General features: G+C 43.1%; 1 protein-coding gene across 2 annotated transcripts in view; it reads right to left on the reverse strand.

Moving 5' to 3' along the window:
* The window catches only part of PLB1 (phospholipase B1), a 115,012-nt gene extending 93,712 nt beyond the window's left edge, over positions 1-21,300 (reverse strand). The window contains exons 1-4 of one of the 2 annotated variants that reach the window (XM_073214923.1): positions 21,127-21,300; positions 3,884-3,945; positions 2,548-2,620; positions 2,305-2,363 (exon numbers count right to left, since the gene is read on the reverse strand). In XM_073214923.1, coding sequence (XP_073071024.1) covers positions 2,305-2,363; positions 2,548-2,620; positions 3,884-3,945; positions 21,127-21,178 — 246 coding nt within the window. In that variant the 5' untranslated portion in view covers positions 21,179-21,300. Of the gene's footprint in view, positions 1-2,304; positions 2,364-2,547; positions 2,621-3,883; positions 3,946-7,214; positions 7,301-21,126 lie in introns of those variants that run through there. The other variant, XM_073214930.1, reaches the window with a different exon arrangement.
* Between the last annotated feature and the right edge of the window lie 521 nt (positions 21,301-21,821).

The following is a 21,821-nucleotide window of genomic DNA, read 5'->3' on the forward strand; positions in this document are numbered from 1 at the left end:
ACCTTCCTCTAACTGGGATGGAGTCCTTCACTCTTCAATGGAGGCCGTCTGAAAGGCAAAACTTCCAGAGAAAGGTAACCAGGGAAACCAAAACCACACTAAGATGCAAGTCAGAGATCATAAACCAACAGGCCAGACAGACGAGTCAGGAGAGAAGCAGACCCCCCGGGGCTGAGGCCAAGGGACAGCCTGTGCCCAACCACAGGGGCCCTCGTGGGGGCAGACAGAGCTCTTCCTCAGAGGGGCTTGATGGGGGTGGGGAGGGAGCGGACAGGGGCAAGAGGAATGGGGTGCTGGCAAAGAGCCCCACAGGAAATCCTAGAAAGGGAGAGCCCCGGGAGCCCAGCAAACTGCCCGTCTCCATTTTGCCTGCCGCCCGTTTTCTCCCCACATTGGTCACTGGCCAGAGGGACTGTGCCCTGGAGACAAGAAGCTAAGACACAAGCTCTGACATCAAGGAATTTGATATAGTGCTTTGTAGCCTCCCTGGCATGGAAAATGTCTACAACTTGTAGTCAAGCAGCAAAGCAAGTCACAGATAGTACGCTGCAGGGGGGCCCTCCTAGGTCATACGCTCCGCAGGCTCTCTCGCTCTGCATGTTGGGGGGAAGTGGGGTGAGGCAGGAGTATAGATGTGAATGGCATCTCCCATTTTTTAGACTAGATCCATGTGTCTTATGTGATTTTTTTCCTTATATTAAACATGTATCACAAGTGTTAGTTTGAAAATAATTTTTATGAGCATTTATAAACCTGGTCTTTAAAGTTCTATGAGGAAAAGGGAATCCAGAGTAAAGTGCCAGTTACAATCACTGGAGATTCTGCCTTGGTTACCCAGAGCTCCAGGAACTCAAAGCAAAACCATTGCATTATGGACTTTTTTTCTCTTTTTAAACCTTCTGTCTCACGTTATTTTTCCCTGGCCTGATGTTTTTTTAATAAACCAGGCTAAGTTCATGAATGCCATGCCTCAGGGCAGAGGGAGGCAGCCCTTCAGGAACTGAGGTTTTATCCTGAAGATGTGGCGCCCATCGGTGCAATGACAATGACTCTGGGGTGGGGAGACACTCGTGAGCTGCAGCCTATCCCAGCGCCAGGGGCCTCCAGCTCACGGGAAGGAGGGAGGGTGAGCTGAGTGACAGGCTGAGCCGGGCTCTGCATAATTCACGAGGGAGAGCTCTTTCGGGGCTGGGACTTGCCCAAGGGGGCCAAGTCCTTGATGGGTTTAAGCTTAGAAACCTGACTTGGGGTGGAGCCTTCCCTGCAGTGGGTGTCCCTGCTCATGGTGGAAGAATAGGAGATGAAGAGAGTCCTCCAGCAAGGGTCACACCTCCCGGGCTCTGGGATGTAACCACCAGCGCACAGAGCCGCCAGGGCTCAGCGAAGCCAAAGTGCAACCCCTGACAGGTGTATCCCACCTCCCCTTGCACATCCTTCCTGCTGGCAAACCCCCACGGTCACCCTCATCAACACACAGCCACTGGGCTTCTTTACCACCTCCATCACAGGTAGAATAAAACCGGGCAGGAAGCCCTGCCTGCCCGGCCTCATGGGGCCTGCTGTGGTCAGTTCTCTAGCGGCACTGTGCACAGGGCAGGGGGCGGGGGCTGCAGCAGGGACAGGGGAGGGGCGCTGGAAGGACACGGGTGGGTGGAGATGGGAGGAAGACACTGGAAAGGAGGGGAATGACCTGGGTCCAGTGTGGAGGTCCGGCTGAGCTCTGGGACCCTTCCTAACACCAGGCAGGTGGGACTGGGGGAAGCCAGAACGGACTGGGGAATCTCACGGGCATCCCTCTCTGTTCTCCCATCCCCTTCTCTCCAGACGCTCCTCTTTCTGTTCATCCCCCTCTCTCCCCTCCTTTTCCATCTTTCTCTTCTTATATAAGACTTCCTTCCCCCTTTTCCTGACCATATAAAATATACCACTCAAAATTTACTAGCAAACATGAGTGTATTTTTTTAAATTTACCAGATAAAGACTTTTTTCCTCATAAGTATTTATTCACAATTCCAAAGTTTAAGAGATTACTTTTAAATTGTGTGATTTTTTGACTATTTATCAATAGGTTTAGTTTATTAATGAGAAACTCCAAAAGTTTCCTCACCCTTACATAAAGGGAAGCATTCATTTGATTAAAAACAAAAAAAAGGATTCAAAACCCCTTAGATTTTAGGATTTCTCCAACTCAGAGAATGTTCTTCTTTCCCCAAATGAAACTTTCAGCCTGGTTATCAGCAGCTCATTCCAAGGGTCACCAGCCCCGAACCCTGCCTCCCATCTCCATCTTCTTGAAATACTCACAATTTCCACATTGCCAATGGCTGCCACAAATTTAATATCGGATGGTCTCAGTGAGTGGACTGTAAAGACAAGAACCCATGTAGGGTCAGATTTACATTCCCCACGAATGGGCCAAGGATGCCAAATGGAAGGGGCAGACCCACATCCCCCAAAGGGTGCAGGAAGAGTTTGGGGCCTCTGCCGGACACATCAGAGAGAGGCCAGCCTTCCCAGCCCACAGCTTCACTGCTCTGGGTCACATACCTGACGTAGAAGGCTGGCTGGATCCCAGCCTCTTTTGGTTGCATTGGAATGGAAAATTCTTCAGCGTCTGCAACTGAAACCAAACATCAGAAACATGAACTGCCGTGTATGAGAAAACTTTAGGTCCTGAAAGCTTGGTACAGAAATTACCAGGTATTTGTGCTATCTAGGCTCAAAATCCAGAGGTAACCGTTGTCTATCGCCATATTGCTCCAACCTTGTACCCAGTTCTTCTAGTGAAAGGGGACATGTGTCCATTGACCATGATTTTAGCAGGTGGCAGGTAAGGATGCCTCAGAATAGCAGGAAGAGAAGATGATAAAGAAGAAAAAGAATCAGTTCTTGGGATAATGAGAAAGTTATGAGAGGGACAGCAGTGAAGGTTACACAGCAGTGTGAATGTGCCCAATGCCACTGAATTATCCACCCACAAATGGTTATAATGGTCAGTTTTATGATTTTTTTACCACAATAAAAATGAAATCATTAAGAAGAGATCCAGTACATTTAGACTAGAAAGTTAAAAAATCCATTCTATGCTATTTTATTTTTTATATGATCCACTTTGCCTCTTTAAACTTGATTATTTATACAAAAGCAGGTATAGGAAGCATGTTTATTTGCTGCTGAAAACTGGGTAAACTGGAAACCGGGAGACTCTTGCGCCCCACTGGGTCAGTGTGACCTGAGTCCACAGGGCCTGCTGAGGGCAGAGGCAGGACTGGGAGGCCAGCTCTCGGGTCCTCAGGACCATCTGGGCTCCTCACACGCTCTCACAAGCCCAGAGCAGCCTCTGCTTCTGAGAATCACATGGAGGGGTTTGGGAAGGGAGATCATATGTTTTCTCCCCAGAACTGAGAGTGGAAGGGAAATACTCCAACGGCGGAGGATGCACAACAAATGAGGTGCTCGACCACATCTTGCTATTGCAAGACACAAGTTAATTTCTCGTGAATCACTGATTTCAGTAAGACATACAGCATTTACTCTCAACTCTTATCTTGTGGATGTTCTGGGAAGACCTTGCTCAGATGACTTCAAATAACTCAGAGCATCTGCTTCAAGGGCCACAGAGATAACAAGCCCATTTATAACTCTTTCTGGACACTTCTGGGAACACGGCTCAGTCTGCAGGGATGATGAGCCCCAAATTCCAGGAGATAGTTATGCCACCTCTGGTGTGCCAGGCAGGCTGACTGCCCCTGGAGTAACAGCTCCTCCAGCTCGTTCTTTCAAGGCTGCAGGGAGGGACCTGATAACCTGCATGAAGAGTTGGATTCACCCACTAGAAAGGACCACCCACCCCTCCGCCCCACCATAAGGACAAAGCCCTCACCTCTGGCCATAGCTGCTCTTCCAATGCGTTCCCTCCAGCAGAGGTATGGGCCTGGGTGGTCCCTAAGAGAAAGCAAAAATAGTTCAGGTTATTTGGCTGGAATTAAATTCACCCAGATTTGCAGCTTCCGGCCCTACCTATGTGCCCACCTCAGTGGTACCTCTTGTGTTAGGAAAGTCCAGATACCATTCCTCCAGCTATCACCTCCATTGTTTGTGACACTGTGCTTCCATTAATGCAGCCTGCTGAGGCAGGCTCTCCAGGTAGAAACACGGAACTGTTATCTGGGAGGGGTCTGTAATAACTTTATATCATGCATGGGCACATTATCACCGATTCCTTCAGTGGTTCCTTAGTAAAGGGTAGAACTCTTGGGGAAGGTAATATCAGACAAATAGCTGCTTTCGTTTGGGGAAAGCAGGGAAGGCAAAGGACACTCCAGAACAGTCTGAAGGGTGATGTGAACTTAGAAGAGCTAACCTAGAAGTTCTTCGAATTCTGGAAGAAGAAGGGTTCTCAGTGGCCCTGACTGTACATAATGGCTGGACAGGGACTATCTCAAGGATATCTAAGTCAAGATAAAAAATGTATATGGTGGCCAGATGTGAGGTGAAAGGGAAGAAAGGGCAGGTAGGGAGACCACAAAGACATTATCTTCATCCCAGTTTACTCTGGGCCCTTCTTTTAAAACATTTACTTTTCATTTTGACTTGTTTAAGTATAATTTATGTACAATAAAAGCTTCATTTTTAGTGTACAAGCCAATGAGCTTTCCCATAAAATGTTTAGTTTAACTGTGAAATAATAGTATAGTATGATTCACAGCCCACTAAATAAAGGAAGCAAAAAAAGAAAAAAATCACCCACAATGTCACTCCCCCTGCAGCCAAAAGTGATCTCATTTGTTCACACTGCTGTGCCTTCGAAGCTTCAGGCTCCTGACCAGGCACTCTTTCCATTCTGCTGTAATCAATGTGGATGCAATTTTGCATCCTGCAGGCTCCCTTTAATGTTGTATCATGAGCATTTTTCATGCTTACATAATCTTGATGTTACCAGCTTCATGATCCCTTTATGATACTGATACGTAATCAGAGATCTGGGTCCCTTGCTCCCTCGGACTTTTCCCCACACAGTTCTCTGCCCAGGGTGCACACACCTTGAAAGGGCATACTGTGTGAGAACCCCCACCCAGTCCTGGACAATGCCACAGGAGGGCTGACTTGGGGAGAGGGCTTGATTTCTTTTCCACCCCAGCCTTCTTCTGCAGTTTTACTTTTTGACCCCGAAAAAAACTTATCTGGAGCTTCATGAGGAGTGAGGGTATATTTCCATTTCATGCCCACTGTGAGATCAAGGTACTGATCTCCACATTGCAACTCATAACAAAGGAATGATGGTTGTGACCTGCCCGCAGATCTCAGTGACCTTAAATTCCCAGAAGAAAGCTTTCTGGGAAGAAAGAACCACATGATGGGAAGGCACAGAGCTGTGGACAAACACAGAGTGCTGAAAAAGGCTGGAGCACAGGGTTTGTAACTAGAGGGAGGGGAGGAAGGGCAGGGTAGATAAGGCTGCACAGCCAGGAGCAGCCGGACTGTGGAGCTTCAAATGTCAGGCTACTCCATGAGCAATTGCAAGCCATGACTGGTCCTTGAAGAGACAGGGTAAGGTGTATTTTTAGATGATTATCACTCTGGAAGTAGTGGAATAGATAAATTAGCAGGGCAGAGATTTGAGACTATTCTGGTAATATTCTTTCTAAGCCAGGTTAAAAAATGTGTATGGAAGCCAACACTTACATGCAGCTTCTATGTGCTAGGCAGGCACCATTCTAAGCACTTATACAAAGTAACTCATTTAATCCTTAGAAATCTCTGAGATAAATGCCATTACCGCCATTTTACAGATAAGCAACAGGCCCAGAAAAGTTAAAGTGACAGTTTCAAGGTGATACATCTAGCAAATGGTGGTGGTGGATTGGAAAACAGGCAGTCTGGTTACCTGGGCTGTCCTTATACCCCACAGGCTAAGTGTATGTCACAGCCTAAGACCTAGACCAGATGTCGGCAAACTTGTCCTGTGAAGGGCCAGATAGTGTTTTAGGTTTTGCAGACCATGTGGTCTTTGTTTTAACTGTTCAGCTCTGCTGTCGTAGCATGAAAGCAGCCATACACAGTAGGTAAACAAATTAACTTTACGGAGACTAAAATCTGAATTTAGTCTTCAGGTGTCATGAAATACTCTTTTTCTTATTTTTCCCAACCATTTAAAAGTGTAAAAGCCTTCATGGATGTGAACAAACTGATTTTCAAGTTCCTATGGAGAGGGACAAGACCCAGAATAGCCAACAGAATGTCAAAGGAGAAGAACAAAGTCAGAGGACTGACACGACCCAGCTTCAAGACTTCCTGTAAAGTTACTGCGTGGCATTGGCAGAAGAACACACAAAAGAGATCCACGGAACAGAATAAAGAGCCCAGAAATAGACTCAGGTAAATAGAGTCAACCGACTTTTGACAGAAGAGCACAAGCACCACAATGGAGAAAAATAGGCTAGATCTAGACATCCACATAAGAAAGAAAAAAGAATATAAAAACGTAAAACTATTCTTAGCCCACAGGTCATAACAAAAGGGGAAGAGGATGGATTTGGCCCATGGGTCATTGTTTGCCATCCAATACCTGATCAAGGCTGCTACTGGAAGGAGGTCATCAAGGTGAAATGGGAGGATGGCATCTTGGGTAATCAGCCCTTTGCCGCAAGGATCCCAGATGGGAGCCTGCGATTGACCCCAATTCTAGGATGGCTGCTGCAGCTACAGCTCCGCATGGGCTTTACCTGGACCTTCACAGGTAGAGGTACATGGGTGCTGGAAATCTTCCATGGTGCTTGAGAAATGTCCCATTCGGCACATCTCCTAATACTCCAGGCTCTACACCTGAGAGATAGAACTGCTCCTTAAAGAAAGCCTTTGGTCCCCTGCTATGAATAGTAGCTGGCTAAAAAAGATTTTTATGACTGTGAATATACTCAGCACTTTATACATTTTTTAAAAGTGAATGTTATAAGCGGAAGATCTAGCCCAGAGCCTGCACGAAGTATATACAGAAACATGTTAATTTTGACAAAAGTGCTATTATTTCATTATCAAAACAATCGAGAGAGAGAGAGAGAGAGATCATTGTTAGTATAATTTTATAGCAACTAAAATTAAAATTTTTCTTTAGAGAGGCGGGCTGGGTTAAGAGCTCCTCTCTGTTGACTCTAGCTCTAAAAGGTATTAAAGAGGCTCAAAGGAAACTGTTTTTGAAGATAAAATACAGATACCTGCATCTCTTCTTACAACCATTATCGAATCTTCTGGACCTCATTTCTTCCCTCTGCTGACATTCTACTATGTATTTCCACATTCTGTGTGTGTGCATGTGAGTCATAAAGGCAGCGAGAACTTGAGGGGTCAAGGGCCAGAGAGAGAGCCCAACATCTCAGTATTTTTTACCCTTGAAGCATTTGCCAAATCACGAGCAACAAAAATCAGCAGATCAGAGGCTCATAGGTTGTACAAGCTCAGGCAATTCCATGGAGCTGGGGGAAAACATTGGAATTTAGTGCCCATCATAGAGGGGCCCTGGGAAATGTCCAGGCTTTCAGCTGGGAACTTTGAAGAGCTTGACCTTTAGAGTAGGGATAAACTTGAAAGAGACCAGCCTCCAAAAAGCCCATCATTGAATCAGTTTGGTTTCCAATTAGATTAAAGTGATCTGCCCCTGCCTGCCTACCTGTCTGCCAAAAGTATGGAAATGAGAGCACCATTCAGAACATGAAATTATCTTTCTAATATTTTTTTGTCTTTCAATAAAAAAATAACCAGGAGGCAACACCAAATAAAGAGAAACTGAGAGAGAAAACAAAATAGACAACAGACAGTAACAGATGGTGGACTAATGTGGGAATTTACAGGTAATATTCACAGCATTCTTAGGCTGGTGTTTTATTCCCAAGTGTGGCGAGAGGTGAACCAAATAAGATAGTTACTGGGGCAACCCAGGAAATGAGCAGGGCTGAAATCGCTCTTCACAGAGTCCTGGCTGGAAATCTGTGTTTGTGCGGGAAGATCTGAAAGTGCCCCATGTAAAACCAAAGTGAGGAGAAACTTGAGAACTGATTGCAACCTTGTGTTTACTCCACAACCTACACACAGACCGATAAACAGAGCCTACAAACCCCAGAGGTTTGAGTGCAGCCTCTGTCCAAATCACCCACCCATCACGAAACTGAGCAAAGGTCAGTGACTGCGCACCACGAGGGAAACAGATTCTCTAGTTTAGGTCTAGGCAAGTTACTAAAAAAGAAAATAAAACAGATTCCACAATTGTTAAATTATATGAAACACGTCCAGTTTTCAACCCAAAGTTACAAGATGTGCCATGAAACTGAAAAAGTGACTCCCGTGCTCAGGAAGAAAACAATAGGAGGAAACTGGTTCTGAGTGGGCCCACATATTGGATTTTGCAGTCTTCAAAGCAGCTATTATATATATATTTTTCAAAGAATTAAAGAAAAACATGAAAACTGAAGACTCAATAAACAGAAGTCATTTAAAAAAGAGGAAATTCCGGAGTTGAAAAATATAATAACTGAAGATTTACTAACTGGGCTCAGCAATAGACTTGAGATGCTGAAAAAAGAATGTGTAAACCTAAATACAGATCAATAGAATGTATATTTCTGAAAAATAAAGAGGAAAAAAGATTGAAGGGAAATAAACACAGCCTCGGAGCCCTGTGGATACTCAGTCATACAAACCTAAAGGTAATGAATCCCTGAAGAAGCAGAGAGACTGAGGCAAAAAAAGATTTGAAGAGACAATGGCTGAAAACTTGCCACGTTTGATGAAAAATACTGAGCCACAGATCAAAGAACCTGGGATAAAAAAATAAAAAAAAAACCCTGGGTAGGAAGAACTCAAAGAGAGTTTTACTTGGACATATCAGCTATAATAACTGATGTGTCTAGGGGTTCAGTTGGCCCTTGAACATCAGGGGTTGGGGCTCTGATACCCCATATAGTTGAAAATCCATGTGTAACTTCTGACTCCCCCCAGAATTGCCCTAGTAGCCCGCTGTTGACTAGAGCCTTATTGATAACACAAACAGCCAATGAACACAAATTTTGTATGTTGTATTATACACTATATTCTTACAATAAAGTAAAGTATAGAAAAAATATGTTTGCAATTGTCACAAATCTCCAAAAGAATTGTCCAATATATTTATTGAAAAAAAATCTGTGTATAAGTGGACCCATGCAGTTCTAACTTGTGTTGTTCAAGGGTCAGCTGTAGTTCTGACACCTTCTGGCCTCCATTTTCTGGTAAGCGGGCCCTCACTCTAGGTCTCTGCTTCCCACAAGAGAAATGGGAAGAAAAATTCTTGCCCAACCCCACAGCACACCAAGGCATTGTGTAAGAGATGGTCAAAGCACTTTCGGCACGATGGAACCTCAGTCAGGGAATCCTAAGGGAATTGTGCTCTTTCAGAAGGTTGTTTTAGCCTTAGCTCATGGATCTAGGAAGGGCTTCGAGCTCCCTGGAAAGCTCCCACTTCAATAAGGTCAATAAGGGAAAAAATCATGTAATTTTCCACCCTGATGGCAATGAAAGAGAAAGACATCTGTGCGCACTCTGGGAAACAGGTGTGGCTGAGATCCGTCATCCATGTTGGACAGAACTGTGGCCACTGGGCTCCTGGAACCAACAAAGGGCCCCTGGAGCTCAGACCTTGGCTCGGTGAAGGTCACACACAACTCCCCTTTAGGGAAGCCCCTTCAGAGATAGTATTTTTCACCCATCATGTGCTGCCTAGCCCCCCACTCCACCAAAATAGAGGCTCTGCCTTGATTGGTCTGGGGTGGGGCCTAGGGATGCCGGGCACCAGCAGTTTTTAAAAGCCTGTAAGTAATATTCACATGCCTCTGAGGTTGTGAATCCCAACTCTTCAAGGAAACCCAAAGTGTGTCAGCCCAACAGCAGCCAGGGGTAGGTGGGGTGGTTTCAAAAACAAAGTTAAAACAGCTCCTGCTCTCTTGATTCATAGATTTCCTTTACGGTTTTCTGTGTATACCGTACCGCAGTGCAGTTTTCCAGCACCATCCCTGTCTTGAGGACCTTGTCAAGCATTAATTTTTTGTGACCTTGGTCAAGCATTACTCTGTCTGAACCTTGACTTCCTTATCTATAAAATGGGTCAAGACTGGCTCCCCTGCTTTCTTCATGAGGCTGTTGTGAGGCTCAAACAGGTAAGTGCTGTGTGAACAGGAGAGGGTATCCCTGTGCCCCCGGAATGAAAGGGAGGCACTTGCCCTGGGCAGTGGGGAGGGAGCTTCAAGGCCAACACAGGTGGAATTAAGGCCACTCTTCTGTGCACATTAAATTCCTGGGTTCCTTGAAAAGTGTAATTTCCTCACAGCAACCCTAAAGGGTAAGTAGAGGCAGGAATTATAACACTTTAACATTGTATACACTCAGAGAGGCTAGGTGACTTCCACCAGCTCGCCCAGACCCCACCGAGAAGGCCTCGCGCCAGCACTGAGCAGTGAGCCGTCCTGGTGGCTGACGGCTGAGGGTCCAGGGCAGCAGGGGTTTGCTCCCTCTGCTCTCCTGGATTAAAAGCAGGTCTTCTGGGCTTAATCTGTCACCTCGTGCAGCCCCTCCTTCTCAGGCCTGTGGGTGCTGAGTCAGAAACCACCAGTCATGCCTGGCTGCTGCTCTGACACCAGAACTCCCAGTGCTCTGAGCAGTGCAGGATGTCATTTTCCTTCTGCCAGTGTGGGCCCAGGCAGTCACATGCCAGTCAGTGGAAGGTGACACCTAGGTGCCTAATAGAAAAGAATAGAACTTCTAGAACAGCTGAGGTGGACAGACCTCTGAGATCACCTCAGTTAATACCTCAGGAGCCTAAGACCCAGAGAGGTCGGCAATTTGCCAAAGACCACTCAGCAGGCTCTCAAAGAGGCACGTGTGGGCCTTGATTCTCCTTCACCTACTCTGGTATGATTTCCTTGGGACCAAAGTCTTTTCAATGAAAGGTTATAAAAAGTCTTACTGTGTGGGTTCTTCTAAAACACATAGACCTGAGTTCGCAGCACATGGAAGTTTATTCTTTTTACTATGTCTACAAGACTGGTATTTTCAACTGCCCTTACTCATCGGTCCTAGATTTATCATCAGGATGCTGAAGAATGATCGAGGATTAATACTGTAGCCACCTTTGGTAGGCTCACCTTCTAATGTGATGAAATTACAAAAAAAAAAACCTTGGAGATGACTTGGAAAGTCCTAAACCACCAATCCACCGTTCTCTAAATCCTGTGTCCTGTGCTGACAGCCACAGGGAGATACCAGCACCCACTACAGATTCCATTCCAGACCCACGTGTCCCCATCTCCTGATGCCCACCCAGGTTCCAACCCAGGAAGAGGGTCCCTTGGAGAAGTGGCACCTCTGCAGTGGCCACTACCCCCGCCACTCTGACCCCGCTGCTACTAAAACCCTCCACAGTCACTTCCAGTTCCCGCTGGGCCTCAGCCGCCGTGAGCCAGAAACTCAAAGAGGACCGGGGAACCCCAAAGCTGGATGGGGACAGTAGCAATGATTAGTGAGCTCCAACTGTGGGGGGCCTACACTCTACCCTATCAGGAAGATCTCTGCTTAGAGACACCTGGGAGTTTCTGGTGTGAAGAAGGGCGCAGGGTCTGCAGACCACCATTTCTCACTGAGATTGCAAGACTGTAAGAGGAAATGGTTGCCTAAGTTAGGAGAAAAGCACTTGGCCTTCCCAGAGCCCAGCAAACCCCTGCTTGGCTCCTTTCCAGGAGCCAGGCACACTGATTCACCAGTGTGTGGACTCTTTGATCTCATGACCTTTTACGTCTGAGGTTGACAGACTCATCTTGCCCAGAATATCATTTTCATTAGGGCATTCCCCTGCTGAAGAACCTTTAATAGCCTCCACTTCCTGCTACAGCAAATCCAAATTCTAGGCTTGTTACATGACCTTGGGCCAGTCACTCAACCTCTGGAGGGTTCACTTTTTGTAAATGTAAAATAAAATATTTGGATTAGATCATTTTAGAATTCTCTTAAAGCCAAAAGGCACTACAATAATCTCCACTGTTCTTCTTATTTTAGGATTTCAAAATCCCACTTATACTTGTCACATCCCCCAACATCAACCCTGCACTCCAGTTTAGCAGGCCTGCCCCCTGTCCCTCAAACCCATCAGGCTGAGCGCCCCTTAGCCCTAGGAGTGCTGCTCCCCGGCTTGCAGGCCCTCTGTGTTTACCTGGATCCCACTCATCCTTCAGTGCCCGAGTTCACCTGCCACGTGAAACTTGTCCAGCCCACATTTGTGTCTTAGTTCTCCTAACCCTGGTACTGTTATCACAGCTACTTGCACCTGTTTGGGTACTTCATTCTTCTCCAGTGATTTTATACAGATCAGTTCCCTCTCCCCAGAGGGTTCCTTACACTGGAAACCTCTGCCAGCCAGGCTAAGCCTAACTCAGGTTCTTGGAAGATTGCTCAGTTAACTGACAGTAGCAAAAATGCAACTTGATGAAAATGGTGATTGACAATGAAGTCCTACAAATCCACAAGGCACAGATGACATCCCAGGAAAGCAGGACTCCTAAGCCTCCAGAGAAAATCCCATACCTGTGCTTGCTGCTCAGGCGAAGAATTTGGAGGCAAGTATGAGTTGGATCGGGGGTGGAGGTTGAGGCGTCTGATATAGAGGAGACTGACACCGGAGTTCGAGACGTGGCTCTGCCACCAACTACAAATGTGACTCAAACAAGTCTCTTCCTCTCTCATCAATAATTGGATGGACTTGGACCGCCAAAAGTTCTCCAAGGTTGCTTCCTGCTTTTACTTGGAAAGACAGTACTTCTAGAAGGCTGGGCTTGAAATCTCCAGAAAGGACTCTAGGCCCGTGTGGCCCCAGTGCTGACTAGCTTTCCTTGTCCGTGACAGAGGTGCTCCTTTCCTCACATGTGAGTTCGCCCAGCTCTCGCTCTGTCTCTGCTGTGATGGTCCTGGCAGGGGTGTACTACCAAGGCAACAAGTTCTCATTCACAAGCATGACCGACTCTTGGTCAGCTTCTGGTCTATTCCAGGAAAATGAAATTCTAGCAGAGGTTGCATTTTATTAGATAAAGTGACTTCTTGCCAACTTGTTTTTGCTGATTACAGTTTTGAGATAATGATGTTTCAGTTTTATGAACACAAATTTTCAGAGCAGAAGTGTGTTTTCATGTGTGTGGTTTGTTGATCCCAATTTAAGGCTTAAATAAAAGCCCAACTGTGATTCTTTCCTCCCTTTGGTTCAACTGTAATGCAGGGCGGTGAGTGTCCCTTGTTCCGGACTCAGACTCGGGACAGAATTCTGGCTCCTGTACTTATTAGCTGGATGACCTTGGGCAAGTTATTTAATTTCTGAGTCTCAGCTTTCCCATCTGTAAAGTGGGGATAATAGGACATTCCTCTTAAAATGAAGCTGTTATGTATGTATAGTGCTTAGCATGGACCTTGGCTATTCTAGAGAACCTCATACCACGAGTTTACTTTGAAGTGCTCCTCAAATGGTCCTGTCCCCAGTGCCTGACAGAAGACATTTATATAATCTCTGAAGACAGGCATCTTCATTATAAACCTCAAAGGATCTCAATTTTTCAAGGAGTGTGAGCAGCACACCATAAAAAAGTCCAACGCCAGAAAGAAACAAAGTATCCAGGAGCAAGAATTAGCAGAAAAAAATAGAGCAGAAATAGACATAGAAGCAGATTTTGGATGCTGAAATTATCAGACAAAAATTATAAAACTGCTATATTTTTTTTAAAAAAGACATACTTGAAGTTATGTACAGGAACACAAAATCATTTTAAAAAGCAACATTGCAAATTTGGTAAAGGACTAAAAGGAAATTTGGGGAAAAAAAGCAATTTTCAAAATCTTTAATGATCAGGTTTAACAGCAAATTAAACACAACTGCAAGAATGACTAAACTAGGACATGTGTCATAGTAACTTACTTAGAATGTAGTATAGAAAGTCAAAAAGATGGTAGTTATAAGAGAGGCTAAGAGACATGGTGTATAAAGTGGGAAAACCAAATATTAGATGGGCACTCTGGAAGGAAAGACGGAAGTAATAGACTAGAGCAGAATCTCAAAATAGGGAACAAACACACAGTGTAGGCGGTGGTGTATTTTTCCCAAAGGTGGCCATGGCATTTCTTCCTACCCTGCGTGTCCTTTTGCAGTGTGACTTTTGCCACTCCTCCCTTCAAGAGGTAAAGTCTATTTCCTTCCCTTTAAATCAAGGCTGGCCTAAGCATGAAAAGACTTTGTAACTTCTATTTTTGCTCTTCTGGGGCCCCAAGTCACCAAGTAATGAAGCCCAGACTGTCTGTATAGACAGAAAGGCCATGTGGAAAAACACTGAGACACCCTAATACCAAATCCCCAGACATGTCATTTTAGATCCTCCGTGTCAGTCCCACACAACACTATTCCCAAACTGCAGGTCCATTGAATTATGAATAAATAAAATAGTTGCTCTTGTCAATAAGATTTAGGGTAATTTGCTATGAGCAATAGATAGCTATAACATAAAAGATCAATACAGCCCAAAATTAGTTCTTTGAAAAGACTAATAAGGTAGATGTATGGCAAGATGAATAAAAGAGAAAGGGAGAAGTCACAAATAGCCAGTACTGGAAACAAGAAGAGGGGCATGACTACAGACATCAAAGAGGTAATAACAGAAAATCACAAATTTACCCAAAAATTTGGAAAATTCTTGAACTAGACATATTACTAGAAAAATAAAGCATTCCAAAACTTACCTACAAGAAATAAAAAATATGAATAATTCTATAATCATTTTAAAAATTGAGTCAATAGTCAAAAAACTAACAAAAAATAATATTCCAGGCATAGATGGCATTACTGGTGATTTCTACTACAAATTCAAGGAAAGGATAATTCCATTCTTATTAAAAACTATTCTAGTAAACAAAAACATGGAAACATTCCCAAATACACTTTATGAGAATACATAACACAACACAGATATCAAAATCCAAGGGCAGTGGGAAAAAAGAAAATTGCCAGTTCAATAGCATTCATGAACATGTAAGAAAAAAATCCTAAGTAAATGTTAGCAAACTAAAGCCCGCAGTATATAAAAACAACACACATCATGATCAATTTGATTTTATCTTAACAATGCGTGGATAGCTCAATAGTAGCAAATTTATTAGTATAATTCAATATAATAATAAATATAAGGGAGAAAATATTTTCCCTAGATGCTGAAAAGCCTTCAACAAACTTTAACATTCATTCCTGATAAAAGTAAAAATACTCAAGCAAATAGAAATTTGTGAATGCTTCTTTAATGTGAACACACACACACACACACACACACACACACGTATGTATGCGTGCATATGTGATTCCCAAAGGCCATCATCTAACTCATTAGGGAAACACTGTTCCTATTAAGGTCAGGAACAAGGTGAGAATCTCCATGATCACCCTTGCTGTTTAACATTGTATTGTAGTATTAGCCAATGTAATCAGAAAAAAGAAATAAAGGCAGAAGAATTATGAGAGAAGGAAAAATGTCTCTGAATGATTTGGAAATATACTTGAAAAACTATAGAATGACAAAACTAATTCAAACAATAAAATAACTTGGCAACATAGAAAATATAGAATTAACATACAAAAAGTAAAAGCCTTCCTATACATTACTCTATGGGCTGGCCCAGTTAGTAATATAGTGTAAGAGAAACATTTATAATACTTTCAAAAGGTAAAATAACTTCTGAATAAGCCTAGTTCCCTTTAATTTACTAATGTATGGCAATTCCAATAAAAATATTTATACCATTTTTTTTCTAAAAATAGGTGAATTGATTCTAAAGTTCATATAGAAAAGTAACCAGACAAAAACAGCTATGAGAACAATGGAAAAAAGAGCAATGAAAGTAGATGAAGTAGATTTTAAAAGCGCCACAAATTCTTCATATCCTGAAATGCACATCACTTCACAATGTAACTTTACTGCTCTTTCCCCCAAGAGCTGATGTCTATTTCTCTACTCCTTAAACCTGGGCTTGGCCATATGAATTACTTTGCCAATAGACATTATCAAACATGTTGCAAGCAGAGACTTGGAAAGTCCTGGTGTATTGGGACTTACCCTTTTTCATTGCTTTTTGGAAACTGAGACCACATGGTCTTTTAAAATATAAAAAGACACTTAGCTACCTTTGTAATCAGAAAAATGAATATTAAAATACTATTTCTCACCTGTGACATTTGCCAGAATTCTAAATCTTGACTATACACTCTATTGGCAAGCTGTGGAGAAGTAGGCATCTTCATATATATGATTGATGGGGACGTAAAATGGCACAATCCTTATGGGGGAAAATTTGGTAATGTCTAACAAAAAAATATGTGTATTTACCCTTTGACACAGTCTCGGAATTTGTGCTAAGCTATACCTCCAACAACATGAAAAAGACATATGCACATGATTGTTTATGATAGCACTACTTGTAATTAGCAAAATATTGGAAAGAAATTAATGCCCACATTGGAAGACTGGTTAAATGTATATATGGCACATAATGAAATACCATACAAGTGGCAAAAAAAGAAAAAGATCTCTGAGAGGATATTGTGTAGTTTCAGGATATATTGTTAAAAAGAAAAAATCAAGATGCAAAAAAAAGAAGTGTACAGTAGGTTATCCTGTGCAAGAAGGAAGAAAAAATAAGGATATGTATCTGCCAAAGGAAACATAGGAAGGATATGAAAATAATGAAGCTGGTTAACTATAGGGGTGAGTGGAAATGGGGTAGAAGGGCTAGAGGAGGCTGGAGACTTCTCAGAGTATATTTCTTCATATAGTTTTGACTTTTGAACCATGTTACTGAGTTTTATATATTCAAAGAACAAAGTAAAATCAACAATGGGAGAAACCCTGTAACTGAATATGGAGACAGACTTCACCACATGTCAAATAGATAACATGCCCACACAGAGAGAACAAAAGAAAAAGAATCAATATTTTGAACAAAGTATTTTGATTATATACCCTGAGTGGGATATATTCTAAGAACAAAAGAACAGCAAAGAAATGTGAACTTCATTTGTTGGTAGTGGTGTTATCATTTGTCCAATATTATGTGATACATAATATGCAATTGCAATGTGATGCTCATGTGTTGTAAGGTTCGGCAAATGAATAATACATTAATTGATGTTTCTGTAACCCTGGTTTGCACTGTGGGAGAAGGATAATACAATCTGTGATGAAGGAAAGAGATAAAAGCCTAATTCTACCTAAAACTAGAGATTGCTGCTTGAATTCATTTTTTTAAAAGGAAACTGTATCTCTTAGCTCTGTCCACTGAGAGAGTTTAAACATAATTTAGACACTCTAGCAGCGATGAACACCCTTAGGACCCAGATCTTGGCTCCTAAATAAAATCTCTTACCAACAGGAACCTTGAAGAAACAGTTAATTGCATGGCTGAGATGGCAAAATATAAGATTAGCCCAGAATAGCTAGTTCTGTAAAGTTAAAATATGCTTAGAAATTGATGGGGATTCAGGAGTCAGCTCGAAGGGGACTTCACTGGCCAAATCCATAATAACTGGGGCATCAAAATGAATAAGAAGAGGACTGGATTATAACACATTGATTAATAAAAGAATCCATAAGTCCATTTTATATTAAAAAGATAAAACATGAAAAAAGTGGGGAGAAGAAGAAAATCTCTTTTTTAATGGAGGAATGCCAACTGACAATATTAGAAGGAACGAGAGTCATTTTAAATTTACCATTTATACTCACCATAGTAATAATCAATCCAGGCAAGAGTCTATGGATACTAAACTACTGGGTATAAGAATAGTCACATGATATCACAGTATCTTCCTACATATAACCTATAAATCATGGGGGAAAATATAAAGAATGGGGGAAGTTACCCGTTATCAGGAAGAAATCTGGCAATGCCACCTTAGCCAAATTATCAAATTTAAGTTCACTAATCAGGGTATTTACCAATACAAATATATCCCTTAAAGTGACACATCAGGGACACAACATAATTTATGTTGTATTTCTGCCCAAAGAATTTAATCTGATTCTAGCAATAAAGAAGCAATTTGGACAAATCCAAATTAAAGTGTGCACAGAAAAAGCCAGCCTAAATTTTTCAATGACAGAGAAGAAAAAAATTTGTCAATGCACAAAAACCCAAGAAAAAGGCTAAAGAGCTGCTCCAGATTAACAGAGATTGAAGGGGCAGGACACGTAAATGCAATGTGTGGTCTTTTGTAAATCTAGTAGGCAATGAATGAGAAAATGAACAAAATAATAAAATGCTACCACATTAGCAGATTAAAGGAGTAAGTAGATCATACAATCATCTCAATAAGTACAGAGAAAGTATTAGATAAAATTCAACATTCGCTCATCAGTTTTAAATAACCTCTTAGCAAATTAAGAATAAAAAAGAACTTAGTCTCATAAGGAGTATCTACAGAGAAGCCTGTAGCAAACACCAGGTTTACTGATGAAACATTCAACACTTTCCTTTAGAACCTGCGAATAAGATAAGAATGCCTCCAACCATCACTTCTATGAAAAATTGTAATGGAGGCACCAGCCAGCAGAGAAAGGCAAGAGAAAGAAAAGGTACACAGATTGAAAAGAGAGCCCCAGGCTGTCATCGTTGACAGGACTGTGCATAAGAAAGTCCAAAAGAATATACAATTTGTTAAAATTTTTAAGAGTTTAATTGGGTTCCAGATCAATATAAAAAATAATTTCTATATATCAATAACAAATCTTTTTAAAATAGAATTTAAGAAAAATGCATTGATCATACAACAAAAACATCATATACCTAGGAATAAATTTAACAAAACATGTAGTTTTCTCTGTTGAGATCTTGCATAACACCTTGAGAGGCATTAAGGAAGATCTAAATACATGCTCCTGGTCCAGAAGACTCAATATTGTAAGGATGTCTGTTTTCTCCAGTTTGATTCATAGAAGTCAAAGCAATTTCCATCAAAATCCCCACAGGGTGTTTTTGGTAGGAATTGTCAAACTGATAGTAAAATTTACATGGAAGTTCAAAGCAAGTTACTTCTAAAGAAGAAAATAACCAAAAAGACCTGTTTTACCAAATACTCAAACTTACTATCAAGCTCTGGAATGAAGACATTGTGTTATTGCCACAAGATAAACAAATAGACTGAGAGTTCTGAAACAGACGCCAGTATCTATGTATGAACAGAGGTAACTCTTCATAAGGAAGCAACTGACTTTTCAATAAATGGTGGTGAGACAGCTAAGTATCTGCATGAAAAAACATATGTAATATTGGGTTCCTCTCTTTACGCTAGTCACAAATATCAATCCCAGATGCATTAAATACTCAAATGAGGTAAGTGAATTTATGAAGTTTTTAGAAGAAAATATAATATCTTCATGACCTTAAGGCAGGAGAATTCTTAAGCAAGACACAAAGAGCACAAATCAAAAAGGAAAAGATTAAAACTTTAGAAAGAGAGAGACTGAATATAGGGACAATGGTCAGACCATAGAAGACAATAGTACTGTGACCCATGTGTCTGCAGCAATCTAATCCAGGAAACCTGACCAGCAATCAGCCTAGAACAGTCAGGACTTGGTCCATGACTACAGCTTCCCTACTTTAAGTCTTTGCTTCCAAGTCGGAACTAACCAGAGAATGGCAAATATATTCCCCAAACAGATCACTGAAGATGCCTCACCTCCTGGTACCCACTCCAGCTACCCCAGGGCAACGACCTCCAATCAGAGCAGACCTGAAGCCTCCCCCACTCCCAAACTCTCCCTCTGCCTGCCTGCTTATAGTCTCTGCCCATCACAAACGATGGGGGTGACCCCCTTGCTCTTTCAGCCTTGGGATAAATAGCCTCCACTTGTTCTCATTTCAGTGGCCTTCATTTATTTCTCCCAAAATAAGAATTTTGCTCATCTAAAGTCTCCATAAAGGGAGAAATACAAGCTCTAGAGTAGAAGATGCTTGCCATACAGATAACCAATAGGGAGCAAATGCTCAGCATGTGTGAAAAGCTCCTAAAATACCAATGGGAAGGACCAAGCCATGGAAAATGGGAAACATACTTGAACAGGTACTTCATAAAAGAGGAATTCAAATGGCCAATAAACATGAAACATGAATAAATAAACCCATCCTTGGCCTCATTAGTAATCAGAAAACACAATCACCCTGTGCAGTAATCATAGTGGGCACTGTCATTCTCCCCCATCTCGAGTCCCACCCCTGCACACACACCCCAACCCCAACTCAAAGAAGGTGACTGACTTGTCCCCGATAAGCAGCAGGACTGGCACCTGGTCCCCAGCCAGGCCTGGGCTTCTGTCTCAAACCTCCTTCTTTCCCTCAGGGAGCTTGAGGGCAAGAACTTTCCCACTCTGGGCCCCATCCTCCCATTTAAAGGTAAAAATCATCTTTAAGGCCCTTATCAGTTTAAAAACCTCTGTCTTTCTAAACAAAAGGGAGGAAGGAAGAGTCAGGGGTCAGGAGAAGAGGGACAGAGAGGGACTGTGGCAGGGGCACAATCTTCCCCCAAACACAGGCACCAGGAGAAACCCAGAGCCCTGGCAGTTACCCACTCCCTTCAATCAGGGCCGTCGCACTGAAGAATGTGTGCAACCCTTTTAGAATTTGTCATCCTGAAATCTGCCTTCCCCTTTTTACCAAAATCCAAACAAAGCCCATAAATAGTGCTTATCATTAGTAGTGGTAGTATTTCCATTTTAAGGGTGAGAAAAACCAAGTCCGGGGTGGTAGAACTTGCCCAAGGCCACTCAACAAAGAGCTAGAATCCAGTCCTGTGTGAGTCCCTGTACCCATGTCTTTTGCCCACCACGGAGCTGCTGCGCACCTGCATTAAAGACCTGCCCTTGCCCCACAGCCCTGGGCACTCACAGCTCAGCATTCCAGCCTGCTTGGGTCTGAGCTCCACAGTGCGCACTCATGAAAACAGACACGTTCCTCTCCCAAGCTCCATGCCTAAGCACCGCGGACCTGCGGGACTGACCCACTGGTTGTCCTCTGAGCAGATGGCAGACTTACCTTGCCCCAGAAGCAGCAGTCCTAGGAGGAAAAAGCGTGGCCACAGCCCCATGGCAGAATCCTCCAGGCGCCCCCGGCTTGAACGAATCGTTCGCGTGGACAGACAGGCTGCCACTCTTCCTCCCTTTATGTTCCTCCGTTATCAGATAATGTCCCTGTCATAAATTTTCCTGTGTTCACCTTTGAAAGAGGGCAATGGCCGGCTGTAAATGATAAATATTAACATTTAGGCCGAAGATTTCTCGAGCCAAATGGACAGCATGTTCTAGACAAAGGCACCAAAGACGGGGACCACGCAGCCCCCTTCAGATGGCCATCCAGGATGGTTGGTGCCCAGAAATTGCCAGTGTCGGGGCCCTGGTCTGCTGGGAGGAGCGTGGGAATGGAAATGCGGAGGTGGGATCCCAGATCGGCCACAACTGTGAGAATTTGGGCGCGTCCCTGAGCCTCACTTCTCAGCTGTACACTATGGAACTACAAGCCATGAAAGGAGAGAAATCTGTAACAACCATAAACCACAAGGCCACCTTCAAATGTGAGATCTCTTAGCAAAATGGGTCGCACGGTGTCTGGGGAGTGCAGCTGGGTTCCCCAGTCTGTGTGATACACAGAGATTTGTTTCTGCACCCGCCCTGCTCCCACCCCTGCAAAACCATGGGTGGCTGGGAGAGTTGGACTGAAGTGCACACCACACA

The sequence above is a fragment of the Manis javanica genome, chromosome 1 (assembly GCF_040802235.1).
Source record: "Manis javanica isolate MJ-LG chromosome 1, MJ_LKY, whole genome shotgun sequence".
Lineage (NCBI taxonomy): Eukaryota > Metazoa > Chordata > Mammalia > Pholidota > Manidae > Manis > Manis javanica.